At 38.9% G+C, this 25,054-nt stretch overlaps 1 protein-coding gene across 7 annotated transcripts in view; it reads left to right on the plus strand.

The window, feature by feature from the left end:
• Window positions 1-25,054, plus strand: part of LOC145982200 (uncharacterized) — a 303,625-nt gene that overhangs the window by 229,068 nt on the left and 49,503 nt on the right. For 5 of the 7 annotated variants that reach the window (XM_083115765.1, XM_083115764.1, XM_083115768.1 and 2 more), the window contains exons 4-9: window positions 10,361-10,433; window positions 10,696-10,842; window positions 11,835-11,902; window positions 16,097-16,333; window positions 17,915-17,998; window positions 20,639-22,666. In XM_083115765.1, the coding sequence (XP_082971891.1) occupies window positions 10,361-10,433; window positions 10,696-10,842; window positions 11,835-11,902; window positions 16,097-16,333; window positions 17,915-17,998; window positions 20,639-22,666 (2,637 nt within the window). The remainder of the gene's footprint in view (window positions 1-10,360; window positions 10,434-10,695; window positions 10,843-11,834; window positions 11,903-16,096; window positions 16,334-17,914; window positions 17,999-20,638; window positions 22,667-25,054) is intronic. The other 2 variants (XM_083115766.1, XM_083115767.1) reach the window with 2 other exon arrangements.

The following is a 25,054-nucleotide window of genomic DNA, read 5'->3' on the forward strand; positions in this document are numbered from 1 at the left end:
GCATTTAGGGGATGAGGGAGGGGTTAGGGTGAAACACGTTCTCGATCTCGGCAATTTTCGGAGATGATGTGATCAGCACCACGCACTGGCCACCTTTACCCCTAGGTACCCATTGATTTGAGCCTAGGTGAGCCCCAGAGTCGCTATCTTGGATTTTTAATGATGATCATTTATTCCAAAAATGAAAATTTTAAGGGATTCATTCAGAAATTCCGACTAATTTATTTACGCAGATGAACTGAAAATTATTTCATGAAGACTTGTGTATGGTCACCAGCAATAAAAATGAGAACCTATTTCCTGAAATACTGGTTTCCATGCAACGCGTTATGTGTGTTGCCTAACTCTCAGGCGATAATAATAGCAAATTTTCAATTACATCTTCTACCGCCGCCGTACAGTCCGAAATGTACCAGAGCGGACCGGAACAACATTCCGGTTCGTTTCATTTTTTTAAATAAATATCTCTACATTTTTATTTTCAGTGTGAACTAAATTGTTAATATCTTTTAATGTACATATTCTAACATCCATATACGCTTCCCCTCTACATGGGAATGCTTTGTGGTCGCGAGGATGATTAGTAGAGTGGGATGTCGCCTTCATCTTTTTGTGGCTTTCGATTTCACTATTTTATGTTAATTATTATTATTTATCGAGTTTTATGGATTGTTCTGAAAGATTAACCCAACAGTCAAATCTTCAAGTGTTTTATGTCGTCATTTCTTCCTTGCCCTGATTAACCCAACAGTAGAATTCCATGCCAATCAAAAACTAAATCGGGGTGTAAGGGGCGACCTTCCACGTAGTACACTCTAGATTGCTTTATGCAGACTAACGAGGCTCTGGCGAATATAATTCTGTGTGTTGTCCTGTGTTTTGTCGTTATTTGTGCCGAGTGCTCCTTTATAGCCTCAGCTTTTATTGAAAGTCAGAATACATAGCAATTATGCTATTTTAGTTACGATAAGGGGCTGGACCCCGTATAATGTGACGGGTGTTAAATAGCCTAAGTGCTCACGCACCCAAAATTTTTAATTCAAATCAAACAATAGACCCAATTCCTGATCATATCTAAAATAACAATATGGAAATATTTCTCACTTGCAAAGATTGACTTTTTAATAAGTAATATTAAGATACAGTGTTGAGGACATGTACGCACATTTAAGTCATTTTTTCCCCCAGTTGGGCGAGGTAAGTACCATCCACGATTTCGGTCTGTTTGAATTTTGAAACGGGAATAAAATGTAAGATTTGATACTATTTGCGTTCATGTAAATATTTTAATATTATCTATTATGGTTTGTAATAACTAGTCGTTATTTCGTCGCTCTAGTAACCAGAGACAAAACAAAAAGACATTGATTTGCTGTTTTAAGTCCACTTTATGCACAGTAAGACTAATCGGGACTGGACCTACAGCTTAAAGTGAGATCCGAACCACTATGTGTCTCCACCGGGTGTCTAACCCTGGACCCCTTGATTACAAGGCGACGACGATACCACTGCGCCATCGAGGAGGCAATACAACACCATATTAACGAAAATAAAGTCCGTTTCGAGAATTCTTTTCTACCTTTCGGGTTATTCGTGACGATGAGGATAGATGATGAACTCAATGATATCGATGATGGGATAAGCCCAATGATTAGGGACCTTGAATTTTCGTTTTTTTTCCCAAAATCGGTGTTATTGCCACCTTTCGGTGTTATTTTCTCTATTTTCCTGCAAAACATACCTATAATTACACTTTAATTGTGCTCTTCAAGGAGAATTTTAAATGCAGGGTTGTTAAAGGTCCAGGAATTTGAAATTCCATTCCGGTCCATGAGAGAAAATCAGCAAGCGTAAATGGGTTCTGGACCGTAAAGAACTTTTTTATCTGTAAAGTATTTCAATTCGGTCCAAGAACCTTTCTTCCCGGATCAATATAAATACGATCCATGGACCCTATTTTTTCCGGGCCATTTTAAATGAAACAATATGCTACTTGGATTGATTGATTCACTTGCTTTATTTTACTTCCCCTTTTGTGCGACTTTTGGCTAATTTGCGAAGATGGGGATGAGTGTTGATATGATGAAATTGATGAATGGACACTCACAAACATCCACGCCCAGGCCGGGATCCGAACCCGGCACTCCTGGCGTCGTAGCGCGATGTGCTAACCACTCCGCCACGGGGGCCGGCGTAACTTGGATGGAATTTAAATTGCGCGAGATAAAAGAGTTCCGACTTGTTATGGAACCTATTAGAGCCCATTAGAATGTATGGGTTCCTGGATATTTAAAGACCCTGTAATCAAGGGATCCCGGGTTCGATACCCGGTGGAGGCACATAGTGGTTCGGATTCCACTTTAAACTGTAGGTTCAGTCTCGGGTAGCCTTTCTGTGCATAAAGTGGACTTAAAACACCAACTCAACTTAAATTGTTCATGTCAGTTTTATACACTGCAAACAAGTTTTGAGGAAGTTATTTTCCATTATCTCTCGCGCGACGAATGTTACGGCTTCCCGAGTAGCTGTCGAAAATATTCCATGTATAACACGTACCATAGTTTTCATTTGGATAAAAGTTTGGAGAACGTTCACGTTATACATGTGTAACTATAGTGCATTTTATTTTATAAGCCTAAAACAAAACAATGTTGGATTTACGCGGTATTTTTCGTTTTATAAGCACAAAATGTGTTGAAATTCTAGAAAAATGCCACAATCCGCATTTCATGCAAAGTTTGCACTATTTCGCCATTTCGAATGAATAAAAATGTTTTGAGAACATGTCATTGCACATACATAAACACTTTTCTGCAGCAATTAACAGGTTTGTTGTTATTGTGTTTGCGAAAAGTTAAGGTCCCTACCAACGTCTTGACCAGAGTATAGTTGAAGTCCTGATTGAAACTACACTTTACTTCAAAGGAAGTTCCGAAGATCAGTTCCCCTTTGACAACCTACGTGGAGCCCAGTAAATCCCCTCAAACCTTTCCCACAAACAGCGTCCGTTGTAGGAACTGACAGAACTTGTCAAGTCCAAGTGGAGTAAATTAGATGTTGCCAAGTCAGTCTCCTTAGAGATAGATTAGCTTTGCTAGGTCGTGTTATTGTGTTGTGCTATTTTCTTATACAGTGTGGAGACCTTGGGAGTATAACGTCGCAGTCAATGAATGGATGTCTGAACACTGCAAGTAAAAGTGACAAGTAACAGCGCTTTTCAGAAAAGCAGGCGCTGGATCGATACCAAATACATGTCCTGTCGGCTTCCTCTCGAGCTGTCAAATATGTCGAACAACGTTCGAATCAGGACTTCACCTATACCACTCTGCGCCCTCTGTTTTGGTACCGCGGCACTCTGACCACTCTGCCACGGAGACCAACAATCGTCTTGAGCAAAAGCGAGGTCGTGTTGGCAAGAGGTGCGAATGTTGAGCACTCCGACCGCACGACTCGTGACAGCTTCTTGTAAAAGAAGAAGAAAATGATCGCATTTAGACAGCCCGTTGCTGCAATGGCCGCATTGCGAAACCACAGACTCGTGCTCGAAAAAGGATTGCCGTAATGAAGCTATCCCCAAGAACCCATTTGTCACTTTCGCCTGGCCTCTTGGTTGTCTTCTTGCGTTTTCCACGAGACGAAATGGCTGGCAACAGTGTTGCCACACCGAATGCGCATAAAATAGCTAAGTTACGCATTACCCGACGAGCTACTTTTCGAAGGACAATAAACGGTAATATGAAGTACAAGGTCAACGAAGTTAGTAATAAGGTGTGTTTTATACAGCGTATATTGATGCACGTGTAGATTGAATTGTATCTTCTGCAAATATGCTGTATAAAGATACAGACTGCCGGAGTACTTGTTGAGGCCAGTGTACCAACGGTGAGGTGGTATTGTCTTTAACTTTGAAGTGATGGCAATATATTCTTAGTTCCCAACTTCTAGAATAGGTTGTACCAGCTCCCTCAATAATTCACCGATGGTAGCATGAAACTGAAAATGAAGATTTTGTGGATATCAATATCATGCCATTTTCTTGTCAGCCATGGTGCTAGAAAAATGAGGCTGGGGATGCAGGGAGGGGGCGACGTAGCCAATATTCCTCTAAATAGCACGTGTAAAATGCATATTCAGGCCAAAATTCATTGCTATCGGCTGACATATGTGATCCTTTCTTCGTAAGCTCGCAGCTCTGAACAAACAGTGTTAGATATCATGAAGCACATACTGTGGATACGAATTTATTGACAGTATAATTCTAAAAGGGTGGGATTTGGAGCAAATCTACTCTTGTGGAGCTGAAAAGATCCTTGTAGCATTTCGAAATTTTAGGAGCCAGATCTGGCTCCAAAAGAGCTGAGTTGGCAACAGTGTTTGGCTGCTTATTGCACGGCGCCTGGAACATTTAACTGTGTTACAAAACAATGCGTCAAATTGGACATTTGATTCGCACGAACAGCTTGTTAGGTGCGGGCCGTTCTCTGAGCAAGTTTTCGCACTCATTTGTGCAAAGTGCAAATGGCGATGTCCAAAGACATTATGAAATGGCATGAGGAGCAACTTTCGGAATTGCCGTCTCTCTTGTTCCAGCGAAAACAGTGCCTGCAGGCAAAGGCGTGCGCAAGGAGGGTACCTGGGCACCTCCGTAAGTGTCCCCAAAATATTTTAATAATGTTGGAAATACCATTAAAATAATGAAAACAGTATTTAAAAAAGTAAGGTTTTTCATTTGAGATCCCCCCTCTCTCTCAAAAACAACGTGATATTGTTTACGGTAAAAATCATTAATCACATAGTAAAGATGATGTTTTCACTTTATAAATCGCACAGGGCTCCGAGCACAGCCTCCATTGCTAATGCAACCGTCTTCAACTCACAAGGGCTACTTGCTTATTTACCTTTATATAATAAGAAGATCGCAGTGGTTAACGAAACCACACCACAAGAAAAAGAACTGCAGACCGATTTATGGAGGAGGTCTGTGCAATTTATAAAGTTATGAAAAGTGGTTCAATAATGGCAAATTGATTTTTGTTTATCTTCATTATTTAAGTAATATAAATATCGTCACAATAGTAGAAAAAAACTGTGCTAAAATCATAACGAATACTCAAAAACGACAATGTTAAAATGTCATATAGTTTCTATTAAGAAGGAACATGAACTTATGACAATCAGGCTAACATTGCCGAGGTAAACATTTGAAACTCTCCTTAAGTCACACTTATGTAAACAACCATGACAATTCTGTGTTTATAAAATAATATATTTATAAATTAAATTATACGTGTTAGCATTTAAAATAAATAACATGTCTAAATGTGAGTTAACCAATAAACGAGAGTCGTTTTCGCAACACGACTGCACTTAAAAAAAAGGGATTAAAAACAATGGACTGTCTCGACTAAATCGAGGCGTCTAGTAGCCTCGCATCATTGGTTATAAAACTAAAATTACTCTGTAGCCTGCCTCTCTCCACAACAAACATATTCTTCATTTATGTAAAGATGAAATCTAAATTCTTGCAAAAGCTGAAAATCGTCAGTTATTTTCGTAGGTTTTTATAAGTTCATATTATAATATTTCATAGTTGTAGGGGGGCATGGACCCCCCTTCCTTGGGTACGTGCCTGGTGCCCAGTTCGACGTACACTGCCTACCATTAAAAGCCCCCTGTGTTTTCTTCATAGCTGCAGCATCGCCTCGAGACATCACGACAGCAATAGCACAGTCAACAATGAGGACAAGTGCAAGGTTCCAGTAATAATTTGCAACCTGGTGGAACTCGTTCACTTCATCTTAGAAAGTTGCTACTTGTCCCAACTCAGGTTCATAATGGAACAAGTCCTAGATGCGTCTCCTGAGATATTGGATCGGCTATTATGACGTACATACCTCGTATACTTGTAAGCATCTTAAAGTGCTAGTAGTGTATTGCTCTTTAAGGGTCAAGTTTCGGAATGAATGAACAATTAGGCTTTGTATTGATGAATCAGTGAGCAGATAATAGCTATTTGGTTGATTGATTTAAACGGCTGGCCATATATGCATCCATCTTGCTAAACAGAAAAAGAAAATAGTTGTTGAAATATATCAGTTTTTTTTCTCTTTAAATGAGATAATGAGTTGCGGTGATCTAGTCTGTAGTGCGTCTGACTGCCAAGTGGAGAGACCCGGGTTCGATTCTCGGGATGGGTGATTTAAGGTTGAAATTACTTGGGCTTTGTCCCCGCATAAAGCTGCTCTGGGGCTCACCCAGCCTCAAATCAATGGGTACCCTGGGGGGTAAAGGCAGGCGGAACGTGGTGCTGATCACATCACCTCCAAAATGGCCGAGATCGAGAGTGTGTGGGGCCCTACCCCCACATCCCCTAAATGTGCCTTCATGGCACGGTGCTACATGGCGCGGGGAAGTTCACCTTACCTTTATCATCGCAGTAAAAGTTACTTACATATGTAATTTCAAACGAAGGTGTTGTATCAATATAACTGGATGGGTATTACAAATGTACATAATTTTAAAAACATAATATTGAAATGCAAATCTATCCGTATGAAAACTTAATATAATATGAGAAGTGTAATTTACTGTAAATTAAATTGGCACTAGGTAAGGTTTCAAAGTACAAGAATGTTGTAAGGACCTATACATCGTTATTTGACTGCTTCAACAGTGTATTTTGTTGTTGTTGTTGTTGTTCTGGTTGTGATTTAGAGACGGTTTAGATGATGGATAGTGTTCCCTGGAAATCTTCGAACAAAACCTAGTAATTTACTAAAAAGGAAAAATAACAAAATGACTTTATAATTTGCTGTAACGAAGTCACTGTTTTCCGTGCGAGAGGAAAACCAGAAGTATCTCATGGGGATATTATAATTGTCTTTCCTAAACCGTGGGACTTACCGAATTGTCTCCCACCAAATGTGTACTTTCCTGGCCTCTCCATGTTTCCAAGTGTTCATTTCGCTCAAGCCCTTTTTCAGATACTAGTTTGCGAGACAAGCTAATGCTATTTCGTAACTTCATTTAAACAGTTAAATGTGTTGTTATTGTGCTGATGAGAACTTCATTACTATTTGTACTTTATTTTGTTAAATTTTCAATATCGGTCGGCTTAAGAGCCGGGCGATTGCCCGGGGCGCCGCCTTTGGGGGCGTCACCATGGAGAAGCGCCAAAACCTTATTTCTGATTATAGCTATAAGCGTGGCTGTTTGTTTTAAAAAGAGTTGGATTTCAGTAGACAAGAATTAATTGAAGTTGCTGCTGCATAACATAATTAGGATATTGAATAACAATGTAGAAAGTGAGGAAACCTTAGGGTTGGTTACAAGAACATGGGTGTCTTTGTGTACACTCACAAAGAACAGCCATGCCGGAATTCGAACCTGGGATCCCTGGCGTCGTAACAATCGCTTGAGGGCGGAATAATGTTTAGAATTCGAAATTTTTACGGGGTCAGGAAACTACAGCCGGGAAGAAATAACCTGGCAGTAACGTCACTCCCTGCTAAGTCAGCGTTGCCAACTACTATGAAAGGAACCATAGCACGAGTAAGAGTACGAGCAGCAAGGATCGCGGTGCAAACTACCAATCTTCAATTTAATGTTAGCACTGCTAGATGTTTATTTTATGTTTGTTTATTTTAATTATTTCATATAATTCGGCTTTCAGCAAACCTTCTGCATGCGGAATATTGTGAGATGATAGCCACGACTTCATTTCATCCTTCTGCTGTTTGATGTTGGGATTTTTTTCAGTAACTTGTTGTGGTATGGAGGATTGTCACACACAATAACAAGTTTGGGGGCAGATTGGAAAGAAGCTGTTCTTCGAACCACAACATAAAATGGTTAGCGTTCATCTCCCCATGATAGTCACCAGAAGTTGTTTTTGAAAGGAACACTAACTTCGCCCCTCCACAAATCCACTTTCACCACCGGCATGCACAATAATAAACCTGGGACCCTTTCCTGTAGGCACTTTTAACTCCCCCGAATCTTTGGAATCCAGCCAAACTTTGGGGACAGTGTGGTGTGTGTTCACGAAACTTTCATCCATATAAATGAAAGACCGGCGGTTTGCTCTGTGCGCAGTTCTTTAACTTCACGCAACGCAACGATGCTGTTTCGTTCAAGGAGTAGCTTCCTGCTGTTTACGCTGTGCTTTTTTAAATCTGAATCCTAATTTTCTTATGATCATACGCAACGACCAACGCGAAACCTTAAAATTAACATTTTCTTGCAGTTCCTTCATCAGTTTATGTATGGTGACAACAATGCCTTTCGTGTATTAAACAATGGATTGTTTGGCGCACGACTGCTTCATCAAAAGAATCCAGATTTGTGACACGTTGCTGGGCGTTCGGTCGGTTTTTGCCCGCCGTTGAAAAAGATTTCCCGCTCGCAATCGCAACACTTTTGTGTTTCTTCTTCAAAATTCTCCACACAGATCTTTCACTGACACCTGTCGCCACGGGCGTTCTGTGAACAGCTGTGGTTTTGTTTTCATCGCAATCAAAGTACTTATACACATTGAAAACTATTTCTCTTGTATCGCTGTGCAAGGGCTTACCTTTCTTTACTCCACTGCTCATTGTACAACAATGACAAAACCAAACAAAAAACCCTCCCTAACAAAGAAACAAAATAGCCTGCAATCCCTCGCTCGTAGCTGCGGTTTGTTAGACTAATTAGCAGTGTGGGGGTTTGCACGCCTGCATCACCCCTCTCGGAATGATTTCGATTGGTTTGCACGCCACCTTGTCGTCCGCTCTAGCGAATGAGCCTTCGCTTCTGGAAGGAGAGGTGAAGGTGGGAGATGACGTCACTGCCAAGCTATTTCTTCTGCGCTGTAGTTTGGAAATGGCGATTATTTCCCCTTTCCAATCCCGTCCCACACCCCTAGTTACGCTAGCCAACACTATGCTAATGTTTATGGTAAAAATGTTCTATCGTTATTTTGTTAGACATGGTAGTTAATTGTTGTAACGTACAGCCTGAACATCACAGAAAACAGCTAAAATTTAGATACAATTTCGCATTTCGAATTACATGAACCCTTTCCAGACATCTCAGAGGAGGGCCCAGTGCCCCCTCTGGCCCCCTTGCGGGCGCCCTTGAATGTTTCTACCTTTTCACACCAAGGATTGTCTTTCATCACGTTTCAAATCGTCTTTCTTCTGTCTGTATCTGCTTTTCTCTCTCTCTCTCTGTGTGTGTGTGTGTGGTGTACATGTGCATGTGTTGCTTCTATATTTCTCTTTTTTATCTGTTGCTCCCTTGCGTTTCTCTTCTTATTTCTTCTGTCTCTTTTTTTTCCTGTTGCAGGTCTTCTAGGTTACCAAAGCCCGTTCTGCAACTACAAAAATTGATCATTTCATCGGCGGAATGATCTTCCTAAATTCTTTTTACCTTTTGGCTTGTAATTTAAAACTTTTAGAAGCAAACGGCTATCTGTCATCCTCAGAACATGTTGATTGCACTTTAACCGATATTTTTTTAATTTCTTCCATTTATTTCGGATATCGCCACTTCTAATTTTGTACTCAACTTCAAGACTACAAAAATCTCATTTGTGAACAATTTATTCTGGATTTATCATGTTCACGAAGAGTTCAACATTCGCTACCATACAGAAGAGTCAGTCTTGAAATTATGTTATGGTATCTGATTTGAATTTCGTTCCTCATTTGTTTTCCAAAATGTATTTTCAAAATTCCATTTAATATGTTAAAGTAAAGTGTTCCCCTGTGCTTAGCACCACGCCATGAAGGCGTATAGGGGGTGTGGGGGTAACGCCCCACACTTTCTTGATCCGGTCGTGAGTGGGGGTGATGTGATCAGCATCACGCCTCTGACCGCCTTTACCCCCCAGGGTTTCCCCCAGGTACCCATGTTATTCGACGCTGGGTGGGCGCCGGGGCCGCTTCCATCGTTAGAAAAGTTCCCGGATTTGAACCGGCCGGGGATCGAACCCGGGACCTTGAGCATGGTAGTCAGACGCGTTACCGACTGAGCCACCGCGTTAAATTTCTCTCAACATCTTTTTGGTGTTCGAAGTGTGAAATATCGTTCCCAAATATGCCTGTTCAATTATTTTATCGATTCCACTATTTTCACTCCGGGAAGGTTTTTGTTTTACCATTTATTGCCATTGACTTTGTTTTATCCTGTGAAATATGCTAATTATGCTATATTTCAAGGCACCCTTCACCCATGTTTCTACGCTACAATTTCATCATTCGAATTACATCTGAGGAGAGGGGGAAATGCCCCTCCTGTCCCCTCTGCGGGCGCCTTTGATAATATGTGTCTTGTTGATATTTGTCTTTCATTAATAAGTGATATTCTGTTCTTGCAGGCCATCACCATCTCCAGTTCCAGTGACAGTTCAAACGAGAAATCAAGAACAAGATGAACTATCAAAAGCCCAAGTAAGTACGAAATAATTGTCATTAAATAATAAATGCATTCCAGTATAATATCCAAATGCTCTTATTTAATGCAAACAACGCTGCAGATATAAATTCTCATCGGATTTAAACATAGGGTAATTCTTTTCAAGAAATCCTAATTGTAGCAACACTAGTGATAAAATGGTACAAAATAATTCTAGAAACACATTTTCATTTTCCATTCTTTATTGATGTTTGTCAAAGCTAGTAGACGTTGAAAGGGACCTTCTCCTTTTTTCAGTACCCGCTGTACACCGACGAAGTGGGTCCTGCAGAAGAGCAGGAGAACGAGCGACAGCAGCGAGTGTACCGTGGCCAGCCGGCCACTGTAGGCCAGGTGGCCAGGGACAGAGATGGCCTCCGCCACGCCGTCACAAACTCAATTCCTGTAAGTATTTCTATTCCATATTCATTACTGAATTCTATGTATCGTATCAATCTCCTCAAAATAGAGAATTGTATCAAGCCAGATAGCATGCAAGCTTGTGGCAAACTTACGATAGCTTGTCAAAGCAAGTTTGATACGGCAAAAAGTTCTATGTAAGTTATACTTGGCTAGTGAGTATTCGCAAGCAGCTTACAACAGGTTATGACAAGCTTGATGTAGGCTTGCTTTGGCAAGTTTGCTGCAACTTCGACTCATGGTAACTAGATGGCTGGATGCAAGCTTTCAGCAAGCTCACATCTTGTCATGAACAGCTTGCTGCAAGCTTCTTCACTAGACATGGCAACCTTGCTTCAATCATATAAGCTTCGATTATTCCATTCAACCTTATCCCATATTCTCATATAATTTCTGTGCGTCTGTTATTTTAGCCTGTAGGAAACCGATTCGAATCGCCTGTAGTTGAAAGTAGCTGAGAGTGAACTCTTTTTAATTCGAACCTGGATAATTCAAATTATTAGGTAATTCGAGAAGAAGTTTATTGAAATTCCTATTGAAACCAATGTTAAAAATGCATATGTAATTCGAATTTTCGAACCTTTTATTTGGATAATTCGAAGGCAGGTATTGAGAGACAGCTGTAGGGAAGAGGAAGTTTCTGTTTGCTGGTATGCAGCCTCCACGCTCTCCTCAATAACGTGGGATTAGCCACCTCTTCAATGTGCAGTCGTTTGTCATGACATTAACGGGTGTATTTTTAAGTTGTTCACTATAGGACCACGCACAAAATGCAATTTTTACGGCAAGGTCCACTGCGTTTTCATTATTTTTGTTTATACTGTACTTTTGTTTCACTGATTTTCTTTTTTAAATTTTTTATAATTCGAATTTTTTCGTGTCCCTTGAAGTTCGAATTAGAATGACCTCACTGTATTTATTTTAACATTTGAAAGTTGAAGCCATTAAGAAGACACAATGCATTCTTTTGTTTCCAGTCTTCAACCAGTGGTCGCGTAGCCAGTGACAAGATTATATCCTACACAGGACAACAGCAACAGTACAGGTAGGTTCATTTCTTTCACTTGCAACAACTTTCAATGAAGTTTCAAATTCATAAAGAAGAAGGATATACTGCTATACTGTTTAAATGAAATTGTGCCACAACTATCGGGGAATTTTATAGACATTCCTTATTTGCTGTAGGATAAGATTTGTAAAACGATTATTATCAGCCTGTGTGGTATGTGATCATTAAAAGCAAATAAGTTCCTTCTACTTCCCTTGCATGTGCAGAATTAACTGGAAAATTAGAAATTTACTCTTTAACAGAAACTGGCTATGCAAATGAAGTTTACAGATATTGAAAATATGATGAACAATTATAATCACTCACAGAATTGAGCGTACATCTACGTCCTCGGTGAAAAAGAACAAAAACATAGGCTTTTTATTTGGTATATTAATTAGAAACAAAATTGTTTTTGTTTTGTTACATCTTTGCAAAACTTAACTGTATTTGTGAAACTTTTCAAATATTATAGCAGATATAAAATTGAACGCAAACAAAAATTTGCAATTAATCGACAAAAGTACTCTAGTTTAATATGTAGTGCGATTATATTTGGCCAGAGTAACTTCTGTTATTTTACTTGGTACACAGTCTAGGATTAGTTGTTGTGATGTGAATGTTAACATCCATTCTTCTCTCAATAGCAATTTCATATTATATTCAGTTAAATTTGCCGTTCCTAAAGCAGTTAACACCACACACTCTTAAATCGGTTGAACCGATAGCCTTTTGTTGCGAGGCAATTTGACAAAATACGCAACAACCATAACACTATTTAATGCCTTGTGTTGCCTATTGCATATTAACCAGCTGAAATGCCAAAACTGTTTCAAACCAATATACTGTATTTTCTTCATTTTTTCTTTCGAAATGTGAATATACTGAGGCTGAACAATTACATAATTGAACTTAATTTCCATTTGACAGATTAAAACTCTATACTAATTACTTGAACTTGTGCTCCAGAGTAAGAGGATGGATATTCATTTCTGTATTCTTCTTCTAAAGTTCATGATATCAACTTTCGTCTCGTACATGCAAATCGCAAATTATTGAAACAACATTATATTATTGAAATTACTGATATTTCTCATTCACTATTTGGCTACAACATGTTATTCTGGATGTATGGTCTTTTACATACTTGACTGTCTATTATTACGGAACATCAAAAGTAAAATGTAAGATTACTGTGAGGTACCAGTAATGTGCATTTAAGATTTTAGAAAATGACAGTCTCATCTTCTAAGCTTAGTCTTAACATAAAAACCACTCCCTTTCTCGGTCTACTGAGATTGATCTATTGCAACGTGACTCCTTTCACACGTGCCAATCCTATATTTGAATATTGGTTGCCTTTTGGAAATAATAATTAATGGGCATATGAACATTTCATTCTTTTGCCGATTTCACGAAATTTTCAGTACCAACTACAATGTCCCCACTGCAAACCAATTAAAATAATGAATTTTGCATAATTTGTTTTTAAAATGGGTGCGAGTATGTTTTATAGGTTTGTTTCCAATTGCACATTCAATTACAAACTTCATCTCATTGTTAATTTCATATAAAAGTTATAAAGAGCTTTAGGTTAATTTATTTTATTAATTCAATTTACAAACCCTATTCTTCATGTGTTCTTTAGTACAATATTGTTTTGTTGCTTAATTGTTTCCTTATTTCTCCTATTAAGGTTGGGTACAAGTTCAATTCTGTATCTTCAAACGTTTTTAATAATATTAAACTCCAAATCAGTAGCTGAGGAGGTGGTAATATGAAACCTACTTACGGAAAGCGTTTTAACCGGAAATAATTGATAGACTACAATGAAAATAATGTTTCATTACTAAAATACGAATTAGAATAACAAATCAGTACGAAGTGTTTGCTATAATGCTGCATCATCGAACTGGATTATTGTTTTCGTCAAGTATAGGATTTTCGGCTATTTCTTTTAGAAAATATTGTTAGTTGAAGTAACTGAACAGTAAGAAAATATTGTTAGTTGAAGTAACTGAGCAGTAAGTACGAGGGAATTGCATATTTTAAAAAGCAATCGCTTTTGCCATCTATCTACTGCCTATATAGAGACTATACATGGTTTGCTTGAATATCCCACTTTTACATTCTATCGATAAGATTATTTTGTAGCATATTAGTTTGATCATGAAGTGAATTCAAGTCAGCATTTTTAAATATAAATTCCTGACCAGTGTTACTATATTATTCATAACGTACTTTGGTTGCTACTAATTGAAGTTCTATTTTCTATTACTAAACTTATGCTCGTGTATTTCTATGAAACACTACATTCCTAATAGATGCAACTAATGACAGTGTTTGGATTTACGATTTAAAATAGATCTTCATGGAGAAAATTGGTTGTTGGGTAGCAACATTTTAGTTTTTGTCCCCATCGCGAATTTGGATGTTCTTGCTTTAAATTCATTAATTTCTTGCTGCTAATCTCAACTTATTTAACAAGATCATTAAAAAAAAAAAAAATATTTACAGATAACATTGCATCTAAGCATGAAAAGAAAGCACATCATTTTCAGAAATCACCCGTCATAGGTTTCGCAAATGTATTACTCAATTTTAAAAAGTGTTTAGATGAAAATTGGCATTCCACCTGACATTGAAATAGTTCCAAACTAGATTATATTACGAGATGTTAAGAAATGTGGGTCATAAAATGGTTTGTTCTTTTCTTACTAATTTTTATTTTGCTCTAGAGAACCACATTGATTATACCTAGGTATGAAGCAACAAGCTTCAAATTTGGATATCCATGCATTTAACGAGTTTTACGATTTTGTTCAGTGGCGTATTTACCACCATTTTATTCCAGCTCCGACGATCAACATGTGCTCCACTATTGCGTAGTTTGTAGCGGGGGTGGGACAGGGATACCACTTAAATACGTCACTGATCTAATAATAGATGCTATTTTTAATTGGTTGTTATATGACCTTAAAAAATTGGTGTAGTGTATCAAAATTGGAAATCTTATGGGGTGTATCTTTCTTTCATTTGAGTTTCTTGGTCTAATTAGAACCAAGTTGGCAGTTGTAGGGTGAGAAGGTAGTCGTAGATTTAAGTGTATAATAGATCGTATTAGAGTGACGTCACTGAGCAAGATTCAATTCATACAAACCCGTCACGTGGTTTCTCCCAATGCGATAGAATTAGAAAAGCAATCGGAAGAATAGCTTTTAAAATTGTGACAGCAGTTATGAAACAAAATTGTGATGTGCATCGTACATTGAAATTTCGAAGAATACCTACGTCTACATAGTACTACACATACTTTACAGAGCACGAGGTAAAGAATAACTGGAGTAAGAAATCGAATAAAGCAAATGTTCCTAGCCGGCGTCTGATCCGGAACCGCAGCCAACACGTGGCGTCGCTGCAGTCACGTGAGGCTGCTGAACTCCCAGCACTCATCGCGGTAGTTGAGTTCTAGAACCAGAATGGCTCGACTTTTCTTTTAAAAAATGCACGATTTCCTTACTCCAGTTATTCTTTATCTTATCCTTTGATAGGTATGTGTAATACATAAACGTATTCTCCGAAATCTCATGTTTACATTGATGATCAATTACAATTGTGCATCAAAACAGCAGTCTTGAGGTACGGCCTTGTCGGAAGTAGCATCACCTAGAGCAGTTCGAAAACATCAAGTAAACGAGCAATCGAGATCGCAGCATGGATCACGCGAGATTGCAGGCTTGAATACTTGACTCATGCACTTGATGCTAGTTCTAGTTCTTCTAATGTGTGAAAATGTTAGTACAAGAACTTTTTAAAATGCTATGTGATTTCCATGGTGAAGAACAGCTGTTCATAACGCGGGAAAAGCAATGTGTTCTTAGTTTTATCTACTCATCGTATTAGGTGCTGCAGTCGAAGATTTTCGCTTCCAGTTCAAGGTTTCAAGACTGAACTGCAAGACCATTCTTCAAGTATAATCGCTTCAAGTACGGTCTTGCACCTTTCGGACACGGTCTTTGTTTCACGACTGCTGTCACTATTTTAAAGGTTGCCCCTTACGATGAATTTTCCAATGCTATTGCACATGGGAAACGACGTGACGGGTTTGTTTGGACTCGATCAAGCTCAGTTGACTGCTGGTGACGTCATCTCTAATATGGTCCGTTGAAAAAAAGCCACTTTTGTCCGCAGCACGCACTCCTTTCCCGCCAATGAAAGTTGTTGCGGCTTCGGAGTTGACACAGAAGGCAGTCCTAGTATAATATCTTTAGCACAATCGAACAAGAGATCCAAGCCAACACGGTATTATGTTAAAGATATACGAAGCACGAGAGGCACAACAACAAGCACAACAGAAGCAGCAGAAGCAACAACAGAAATGTCTTCTACTAATGACGATACCGTGAGCACAAACGAGATATTGGAGAGGTACATACATGATTGTACATAACCATTCCTTCTGGTCTTCGCTTTACTTATCTTTCTCAAGTGTAACGTGTACAGAACGAAGCTTTTTCAGTCAGTTCGAAAACCAAACGCTTTCGTAAGTCTTAGGTGACGGGCATAGTCCAGTGGATAGTACTTCAACTGCATCTGTGCATTTTCGTTAGAACGTCTCTAGAATACCTCATTAGAATAGCGACATTGAGTTATACCAAGCTATAGTTATAATCAAAAGCATATTTTTCTTGTTTATGTGGAAATATCCGCAATAACTGGTGACAACTGCCAGGATTAAATATGGCTAAATGTTCTAGGCCAAATCTGAACTACCAGATTTATATTCTGTGACTTTGTTAATGTGCTTTTGTGAAGCAATGTTAATGTGCTTTGTGAAGCAATGGTGAACATGTTGTACATTTGTAAGAAATGGTTATTTTATAAATGAAGTGTCAATTCAAGAACATGTAGTTTAATTTTACAATTAGAGATACAAATATTCAAAGTTTCTCCCCAATACCATCTTGGATCTTGAAGATATTTTCTATCATGTTACCTGTAAAATCAATTCTCTTTTGAGCATCAAACCAATCAACGTTTTGTCGAAGTAGGGCTCTTAAATATAATATTAGAATCTTTAGTCCTTAGTCCTCGCCGCGAATTATAAAATTAGGCTACATGATCTTGAATTGACACGTCATTTATAAAATAATCATTTCTTACAACTGTACAACATGTTCACTATTGCTTCACAAAACCATATTAACAAAGTCACAGAATCTAAACCTGTTTGTTGAAATCTTACCTAGAACATTTAGCCATCTTTAATCCTGGCAACAACTTTACAAGACGAAATGAATCTCTTATGTAATAAGGTCTTTTCATGAAACGACATGAATACTTTCATTTCTCTTCTGGGAACACACACTAGACATAATGAAATTACGTTAAGAATATCCAAAACCATCTATATTTCAAAGTTAGTTAGCTATAACTATATACGCACAGGATAGGAAAGACGTTAATTTTAAAGAAGTTATCAATATTGCATATTCGTGCAAAAAGCATTCTATTTGTAAAATTCACTAGCGTACGCAGGATTGTTTTTTTTCAGAGTGGGGACGGGATAAACTACAAAATAGTTTGCAATTGTCGTTTCTAACCTTCGTTGTAAAAGTTTTTCAAATAAAAAAAATGGTACTCGGAGTCCATTTTAAGGCGAGTTTGCATGTACAACTTTGGTTTTCCCTAACCTTTTACTGCTTTCATTTGAAAGTTTTGATTTCCCCAAAATTTCGGGAGGGGTTGTAGCTCCATCAGCTTCCCCCTGCGTACGCCAGTTGTTGTATTTGTTAGACTTAAACGTAATTTCAGTTGTTACCGAAGGAGACAATGAGGAAACCAACCATTGTTTCCTTGCAGCTATTAAATTTCTTAATTCTGTGGAACTTCAAACAAATTATTGCAAGCGAAAGCCTCGCTTGCGTTGAGATGTCATCTTTAGAAATATGAACATTTTTGTTTCCTTCAAATATAACTATCCTTAAATGTTTTCGTCATTTTGACCAGTTTTGACCACCTGGACGACCCTGACCTGACAGAAAACTCTCTGACGAACTCGACACGAAGATTTCGGCGGCAGATCAGATTCAGGTAACTGAAGAACGGTGACACACGGCACTGGGCTCTATCCTAACGCAATCTAAGCCATTACCTTCTACACGCTGTACATATAAATGAATCTTCTTTTCTTCTCATAACTTCGAATTTTCGTCAATACTCCACCAAAAAACAAAATTAAAAGTTGCATGCACGTTTAAAATTGACACTTAAATATTAGCCACTCATTGCCGCTAAACGGATAGAATAATAAATGTAGGCGCTAAATTATTATAAAACGCAATTTACCGAAACATAAAAAATATAAATTTGTCAAAACCATTGGAATATTTCTAATTTAGTTAGAACACTAAACCCTAATAACTAGAACTAGACATAATTTTTAAAAATTGGTTCATGAAAATTTTAGGTCTGTTTATTGTCTTTCAAAAAACAATATTGCAAGGAATAAGTTATGATTTTACAAGCGTAAACTATCTCGCGATCTACTATTTCGAAATTTTAAAATATTAAAATTATTGTTATATATTTGCCATATAAATTTTTATTATTATTATTATAATAAAACATCTGCCAGATGAAAATTATTATTTATGTGGATATTTATGCATATATTTTCATGCCACGAAAATATAGAACTTTAAAATCTTTGAAATAACGTGTAAAGAGAATATCTTATATATACTGGAGATCTAAAGCGGGTACTTTGATAATTTGTTATCATGCGTTTAATAGCACAATAACAGTAGGAATGTTGTTAATTATGTAGTTATTAATATATATCATAAAATAAGTAAATAGCCTAACGAAACGATTACAGTAGTAAGCTTTTTTGCTGAATTTAAATTACACATTAAAAATAGGCAATGAATTTTCGGTATGTGTTGCACTGGGTTGATAGAATTAAATTAAATCACAGTCTCTCAAGATATACTAACGGAGTCACCGTTTGCATGAATGATGCGAATTCACACATTTAACTTCTTCCTGAAATAACGCGACTAATTCCTGGATTTCTCAGCATTTAGTTCTAACTGCTGGAAGTAAATTGGATATAATGAACTGAGTCCTTGGTGTGTGATAGTAGTGAAACGTAGAAACCTCTTTCTTTGGATGAAGACGTGGTTGTTAGATATGGGAATAAGGTGCTGTTCTAACAGTTGTGGTATCTGTTGTCTAAATATCCTACATTCTTCACTTAGATTTTCTAAATTTATTATAGCATCTCTAAAATGTAGATTAGAATGAGGCATGATTAGCACTTGCACTATAATACTAAATATACTACTCACCTGAAAATATATTTAGAATGTTATATTTTCGTTTGTTTTAATTATAAACTTTTATAAAAAGATCAATAATAAATATGAACATTGACTATTTAAAAGTATATGTTTATTATTTTGCACGCTTTTGCACACAGTATGTTTATTGCACAGTAAATATCAAGTAAGTTTGAAAAATAAATCATAAAATATTTGGCTTCAAATAATACTCTTTAGAATTATTTCTCTTGTAGTTTACGGATGTAAATACAATTTTTAATGTAACGTTTCGGGGAATACATGTTTACTGTTAATTTGATTAATGTTACACTTATAACAATACAGTAAATTTAGTAAAAACAAAAGGAAGCGGTTATACAATGAAATTTGCAAATATGTCGGATTATTGAAACATAACAGCTTAACTGTGAAAAAGCAATCTCCTTTATTACTAATTTATTTATTTATTATTATTTGTTTTATTACTATTTTTTACTGTTATCAAATTCTAATCATGGGCCTAAATATCATCAGGCAATTCAAAACCACCCTCTCCTCCACAAAGATTCTTGATCTCTCCTGCAGGATTAAATTTCAAAGAGTCTATATTGATATTCTCATGTATTATTCCTTCGAAACGTTACAGCAAAAATTATGACTATCTCCTTGTAACCAGTGGCGCCAACTTATATGAGCCTATGGTGCTCGAGACCATCCAATAATTTGGCTATTATTTTAAGAGAACAAACTGATTCATCATTATGCACCTAAAGAATCCTCGCAACTAATTACTGACTAACTGTTATCAAAATATTTTATAAAAAAAATGTTAGATCTCCAAAGTAAAATAAACCAAACAAATTAATCAAACATCGTTATTAAGAAAGTAAGGGAGGATAAGACCTTAGAATTAGGATGAGGAGTGATAGGATTTTTTAAAAGGCAGGCAAAAAAGAATCGAAAAGTACAAAATAGGCACTCAAATTGATAAACATCGACAGAAAATTGGGTCATTATTCTGGATTAGGCATTGAAAAAGCAGTCATCTGCGAAATAGGCACTTATGGCAAAATCAGCCACTATAAAATTAATGTACTCTCCGAAATGTTTTTTTTTTTGTTAAGTAAAAGCCGACATTTTGTGGCCAAGGAACAAAAAGTCATTTTCATTTTCTTGCATAAACTTATAAAACTAGTCTCCGAGTTCAGCCCACGTATCATGCAATGTTTTTCAAAGTTGGCGCCAATGCTTGCAACAACCGTAGATCACAAGAGAAATAGTTTTACAATGCAAGCAATACATAAAAAATATTTTTTAGAATTCATATCAAATTTCTCAATAATACTTTATACCTTCAGTATTAAAAGGTTATTCTGAAATCATGTTTTTTTATCTATTTTGACAACAGATTCCCTGGACGAACGCACACTGGACAGGGCCAATCACCGCAGCCAACAATTATAAAAATCCCTCCCGATTTGGGGATTTCCTGGTCACCACCCCCCGCGCCCCCCGATTCCGCAAACGGCGCCGTCTTTCCCCGAGCCCAACCGTCCAACCAAGGATTCTCCGTCCACCAGGGCTCGAACACGTTCCTCCGCGCCCAAGAACGACAGACGACTCGCCGACCGCTAGAGTTCCCCACTCTGGACGACTTTTTAGACTTTGCAAACTCTTATTTCAGAAATTCGGATGCCAAGTCTTCGAGAGGGACGCCCCCTGCTCCCTCGTTCAACGGATCCAACGCACAGGAGACCCGGAACTACCACCCTTTGCAGGCGAGGCCGCCAGGAGGACAGAACTCCTACCCCACCACCCTCCCCCAGCCGCCCAATAGGGAATTCGAAAGACCCAGACTGCAGACGCAGACACCCGAAGAGCACCCAGACCCGTTCAGATTCTACGGCAACCCTTATTCCCCGTTTGTGTCTTCTCACGACAAAGGCAGGTACACGGAGAGGTTTCAACCGGTCACCGGACCTTTTGGCAAAGGCGTTACTAACCCAAGTTTCTACAACAGCCACAGGTTCCTCCCATCCAACGTTCCTCCATCCATAACTCCGCGTCCATTCGAGCTGTCCGAGTACAACAACCAAGATGGCGGCTTCAAGCCCGTTTCGCGTCCCTCTACGACCACCGAGAGACCAGGGTTCACCAATTTCTACAGAGAGAACCAACAGGACACGTCCCCGCCACCGTTCGCCAGAGGCCCGCTTCAGGGACCGACCAGGCTCGTGGACTATTCTTCGCAGCAGCACGGCAGCGGAGAGGAAGATGAAGACGTGAACTACACCACTTTCACGTTCCCCATACCGAGACCGGGCCCCACGGTCCCTCCTCAGCGGCAACCGTCGAGCAATCACCAAACGAGGCAGAAGAGCGAGGAAAGACCGCGAGACAACCCTCAGAGATACAACCTGTCCCCAGCCACGGAAGATCCGAGATACAATTCTGACGAAAGAGGAAAATACATAAAGGGTCTCCTTGAAAATCCGTTCCTCAGATCTCACCTTAGCAAAAATATCGAATCGACTCGCAGACCGGAAATAACAGACCCGGCCTTGAGGCCGACGACGTTCGACAACTTCCACGAGGCGGATATAAACACTCTCCACCCGACGCAGTCGTTGCCACCGGAAGCTTTGGATCCCGCGTACAAGGACCACAAAATCTACCACCAAAGGCCTTCCCCTCGGCCAAGCAACAAGCACAGGAACAACTTCCAGACCCTGTCGCCCTACTTGAGGCCTCACCATGTACCAAAGGACATCTCGGAGGATCCTCCCACGACCCCAATCTATGTACCTGAATACCAAGAGCCCGTTCGTTCTCGGGAACCAGCATCGAAGCCAAACAACTACGAATACTCGGAAGAAGAAGAGGATGATGATGATGATGATGGTGAAGCGTACGACCAAGTCAACGTCCAGTTGTCGCCAGCGAGGCCCTTGTCGCCGATTCGTAACACGCCTAGTCCGAATTTCCAAGGAGAAACAGAATCGACCTTTGTGACCCCAAGCGACAAGACGACCACCACGCGACCGTTCAGGGTGACATCACCGACTACGACGACAACCAAGGAGGTCTCGTCGAGGCGTCCAGTGAGAATCAGACGCCCACTTCGCCGACGCCCGTACGTTCGCACGCGCCCGCAATCGACGACTGAAGACATTATGGAGAACAGCATCAGTACAAAGCCACCCCTCACTGCTACAACTTACAGGAGGAAACTGCCAACGACACCGATTCCCAGACGGCGTCCGGTGGCCAAAACCACCTCCACCTCCCAACCCACTGTAGACAAGCCCCATTCTCCTGAACCGGATCATGTAGAACCGGACGAAGTACGTCCCAAACTTCCTTATAAACTGAACAGAGGACGAACGTCTACCAAAGCGACGACAACGCCACCTTCAAGTACAGCTGAAACTGCCAGGTATCGAATCGGCTCATAGATTTCTCTATTCTCTTTCCTGTTTCACACCACTTCCTCCACATCACAACACTATCTTTTACTTTCAATATTTCACCACTCGCTCTCTATATTTAATGCATTGAGGTAAGTGACGGCTGGACTGGTGTTTCATCATTAAATTTTGCATTCTAGATACTCGAAATTCTTGTAGAAATGATCTTTGTCTTGTGTATCTTTGACTACATAATTTCCAATAGGCAATTTAGAGCATAGCATATAGTTAGAAGAAAAGGTCAAGTGCACTTCATTAAAAAATTTAAGAAATCATCATTGGAAAATTCAATATTCTGAATTTCTTCAAGTTCTTTGTCCTATGTAAAAGAATATTTCACTCAGTGAAAATGTAAGAAACTCCTGAATGTTACATCTAGCAGACAGATACAACAAAGCAACTTATCCTCTAGAGGCAATATTTTTCTTTTTAAGGAATGGATTACGACTTTGAAGCCAGCGTCAAGGTTTTCAATTATACAGTATGATTCAGGAATGAGTAAAGACCTGTCGACAACAAATATGGATAGGTGAACACAATTCAAAACTCCAGCACATGATGTGTCACGTGTCTCGTTTCCATTGAAAGAAAGGTCTATTTGAAGATGGAAACCATGTTGGTAGCATATCGTAACAAATTCTCCCTCTCCTGTAACATGTGTCTGGACATTGAATCTATATTTATCTACCTCTACTTGTTTGACACAGACATTTTCACACCTTATGAATCACCTTGTATTTCTGTAAGCAAACTAAAGTTTAGTTATCCATAAAGATTAAAGCATGTACAGGAACACAATAGATACATACTATAATACATGTGGTCTGTGGCACAAGCTAAACTTTGGGCTAAAGCTACGAGACGCTCACAGGTTCGAGTCTCCTGGGGGCAGCGTAACAACTTTTTTCCTGATATTTCGGCGTGTTTATGAGACCAGTGGTCAGCCACCATCATGAGAAAGTTGGGGAGCTATGAATAAGTAGCGTAACCCGGTCACGAAAACCTACGAGGACAACTGGGTGTTTGTCGTGCTGACCACACGTCATCCCGTAACTGGTTTGATGATCTCCCACCTCTGTTGAGGCATGTGGGAGTGAAGTCGGCAGTCGGTAGGTAGGCCATGACCTCATGCCACGGGTTATTATTATTTAATATCAAGCAAAGTTCACTGATGTAAGTGCCTGGATCATATATTATATTAAATCAACAGCAAAATAATTGCTGTTTTAAACTGAAGCAATATCACTGAAATATTTGAAATACCTAAATATATAAAAATATCGGTCCTAGTGGAGCAATCTATATGAGTTTCTTATGGTAGTAAACAGCTAGGGTATTTAAAAAATATGAGGGGCATCAAAAAGTTTTGCCTGTTGAGGTATATTTTTGTTAATAATGGAAAGATTGAAACAATGAACATACCTATAGTGTGCCTGTAGTGTCCTCTACTCAGAGTTATCCTTCCACATAGTTCCAATCATGTTCAATGCATTTGAGCCATCATTTTACCCAGGTCTCAAAAAAAGTTTGGAAAAATTCCGCAGAACACTCCCTGACCCACCCATCAGAGCTGTTTTAACCTCCTGTAGTTCCTCGAATCTCATGCCACAAAACACAGACTTTATGATATCCCAAACTCTCAATCATTGCCTGTGATGACGCATAGGACATGTGCACTGCATCAGAAATTTCCTGGGTGGTGATGCGTCTATCCGCTCGAATGAGCTCATTGGCGGTTGTCGTCGGTTACCGATGTTGATGGCCTGCCATTCCTTGTCTTGTCCACACTTTCGGTGTCGGTGCACTAAGTCTGTGCTTCATGGCACAAGATTCGAGGACCTACAGGAGGTTAAAACAGCTCTGATTAGTGGGGCAGGGAGTGTTCTGTGGAATTTTCCCAAACCTTTTTTGAGACCTGGGAAAAACGATGGCTCAAATGCATTGAACGTGATGTGGAAGGATAACTCTGAGTAGAGGACACTACAGGCAAACTATAGGTATGTTTGTTGTTTCTATCTTTCCATTATTAACCAAAATATACCTCAACAGGGAAAACTTATTGATGCCCCCTCGTATATTGAGTACATTATATACACAATTATAGTTCACAGTTTCGCAAAAAACTTACGGAAAGAATTATGTTTTGAAACAGAATAATGTTTTATGGTGTATTAGTGAATTTAGAAGTAGTTCATCTCAATATCAGGAATTTTCTTAATACTGAATGGCCACAACCATGTATGGCTTCTTGTTTGGCCAATACGAAAATATGGTGTTGAGATGTCAACTTGGAGACTGATTCTGATTACCTCTGCAGATGTTCTATTTTTCTATCCATTTCTAATTTTTTGTTCAAT

The sequence above is a fragment of the Lepisma saccharinum genome, assembly GCF_977018435.1.
Source record: "Lepisma saccharinum chromosome 12 unlocalized genomic scaffold, izLepSacc3.1 SUPER_12_unloc_1, whole genome shotgun sequence".
In the NCBI taxonomy this organism is placed as follows: Eukaryota; Metazoa; Arthropoda; class Insecta; order Zygentoma; family Lepismatidae; genus Lepisma; species Lepisma saccharinum.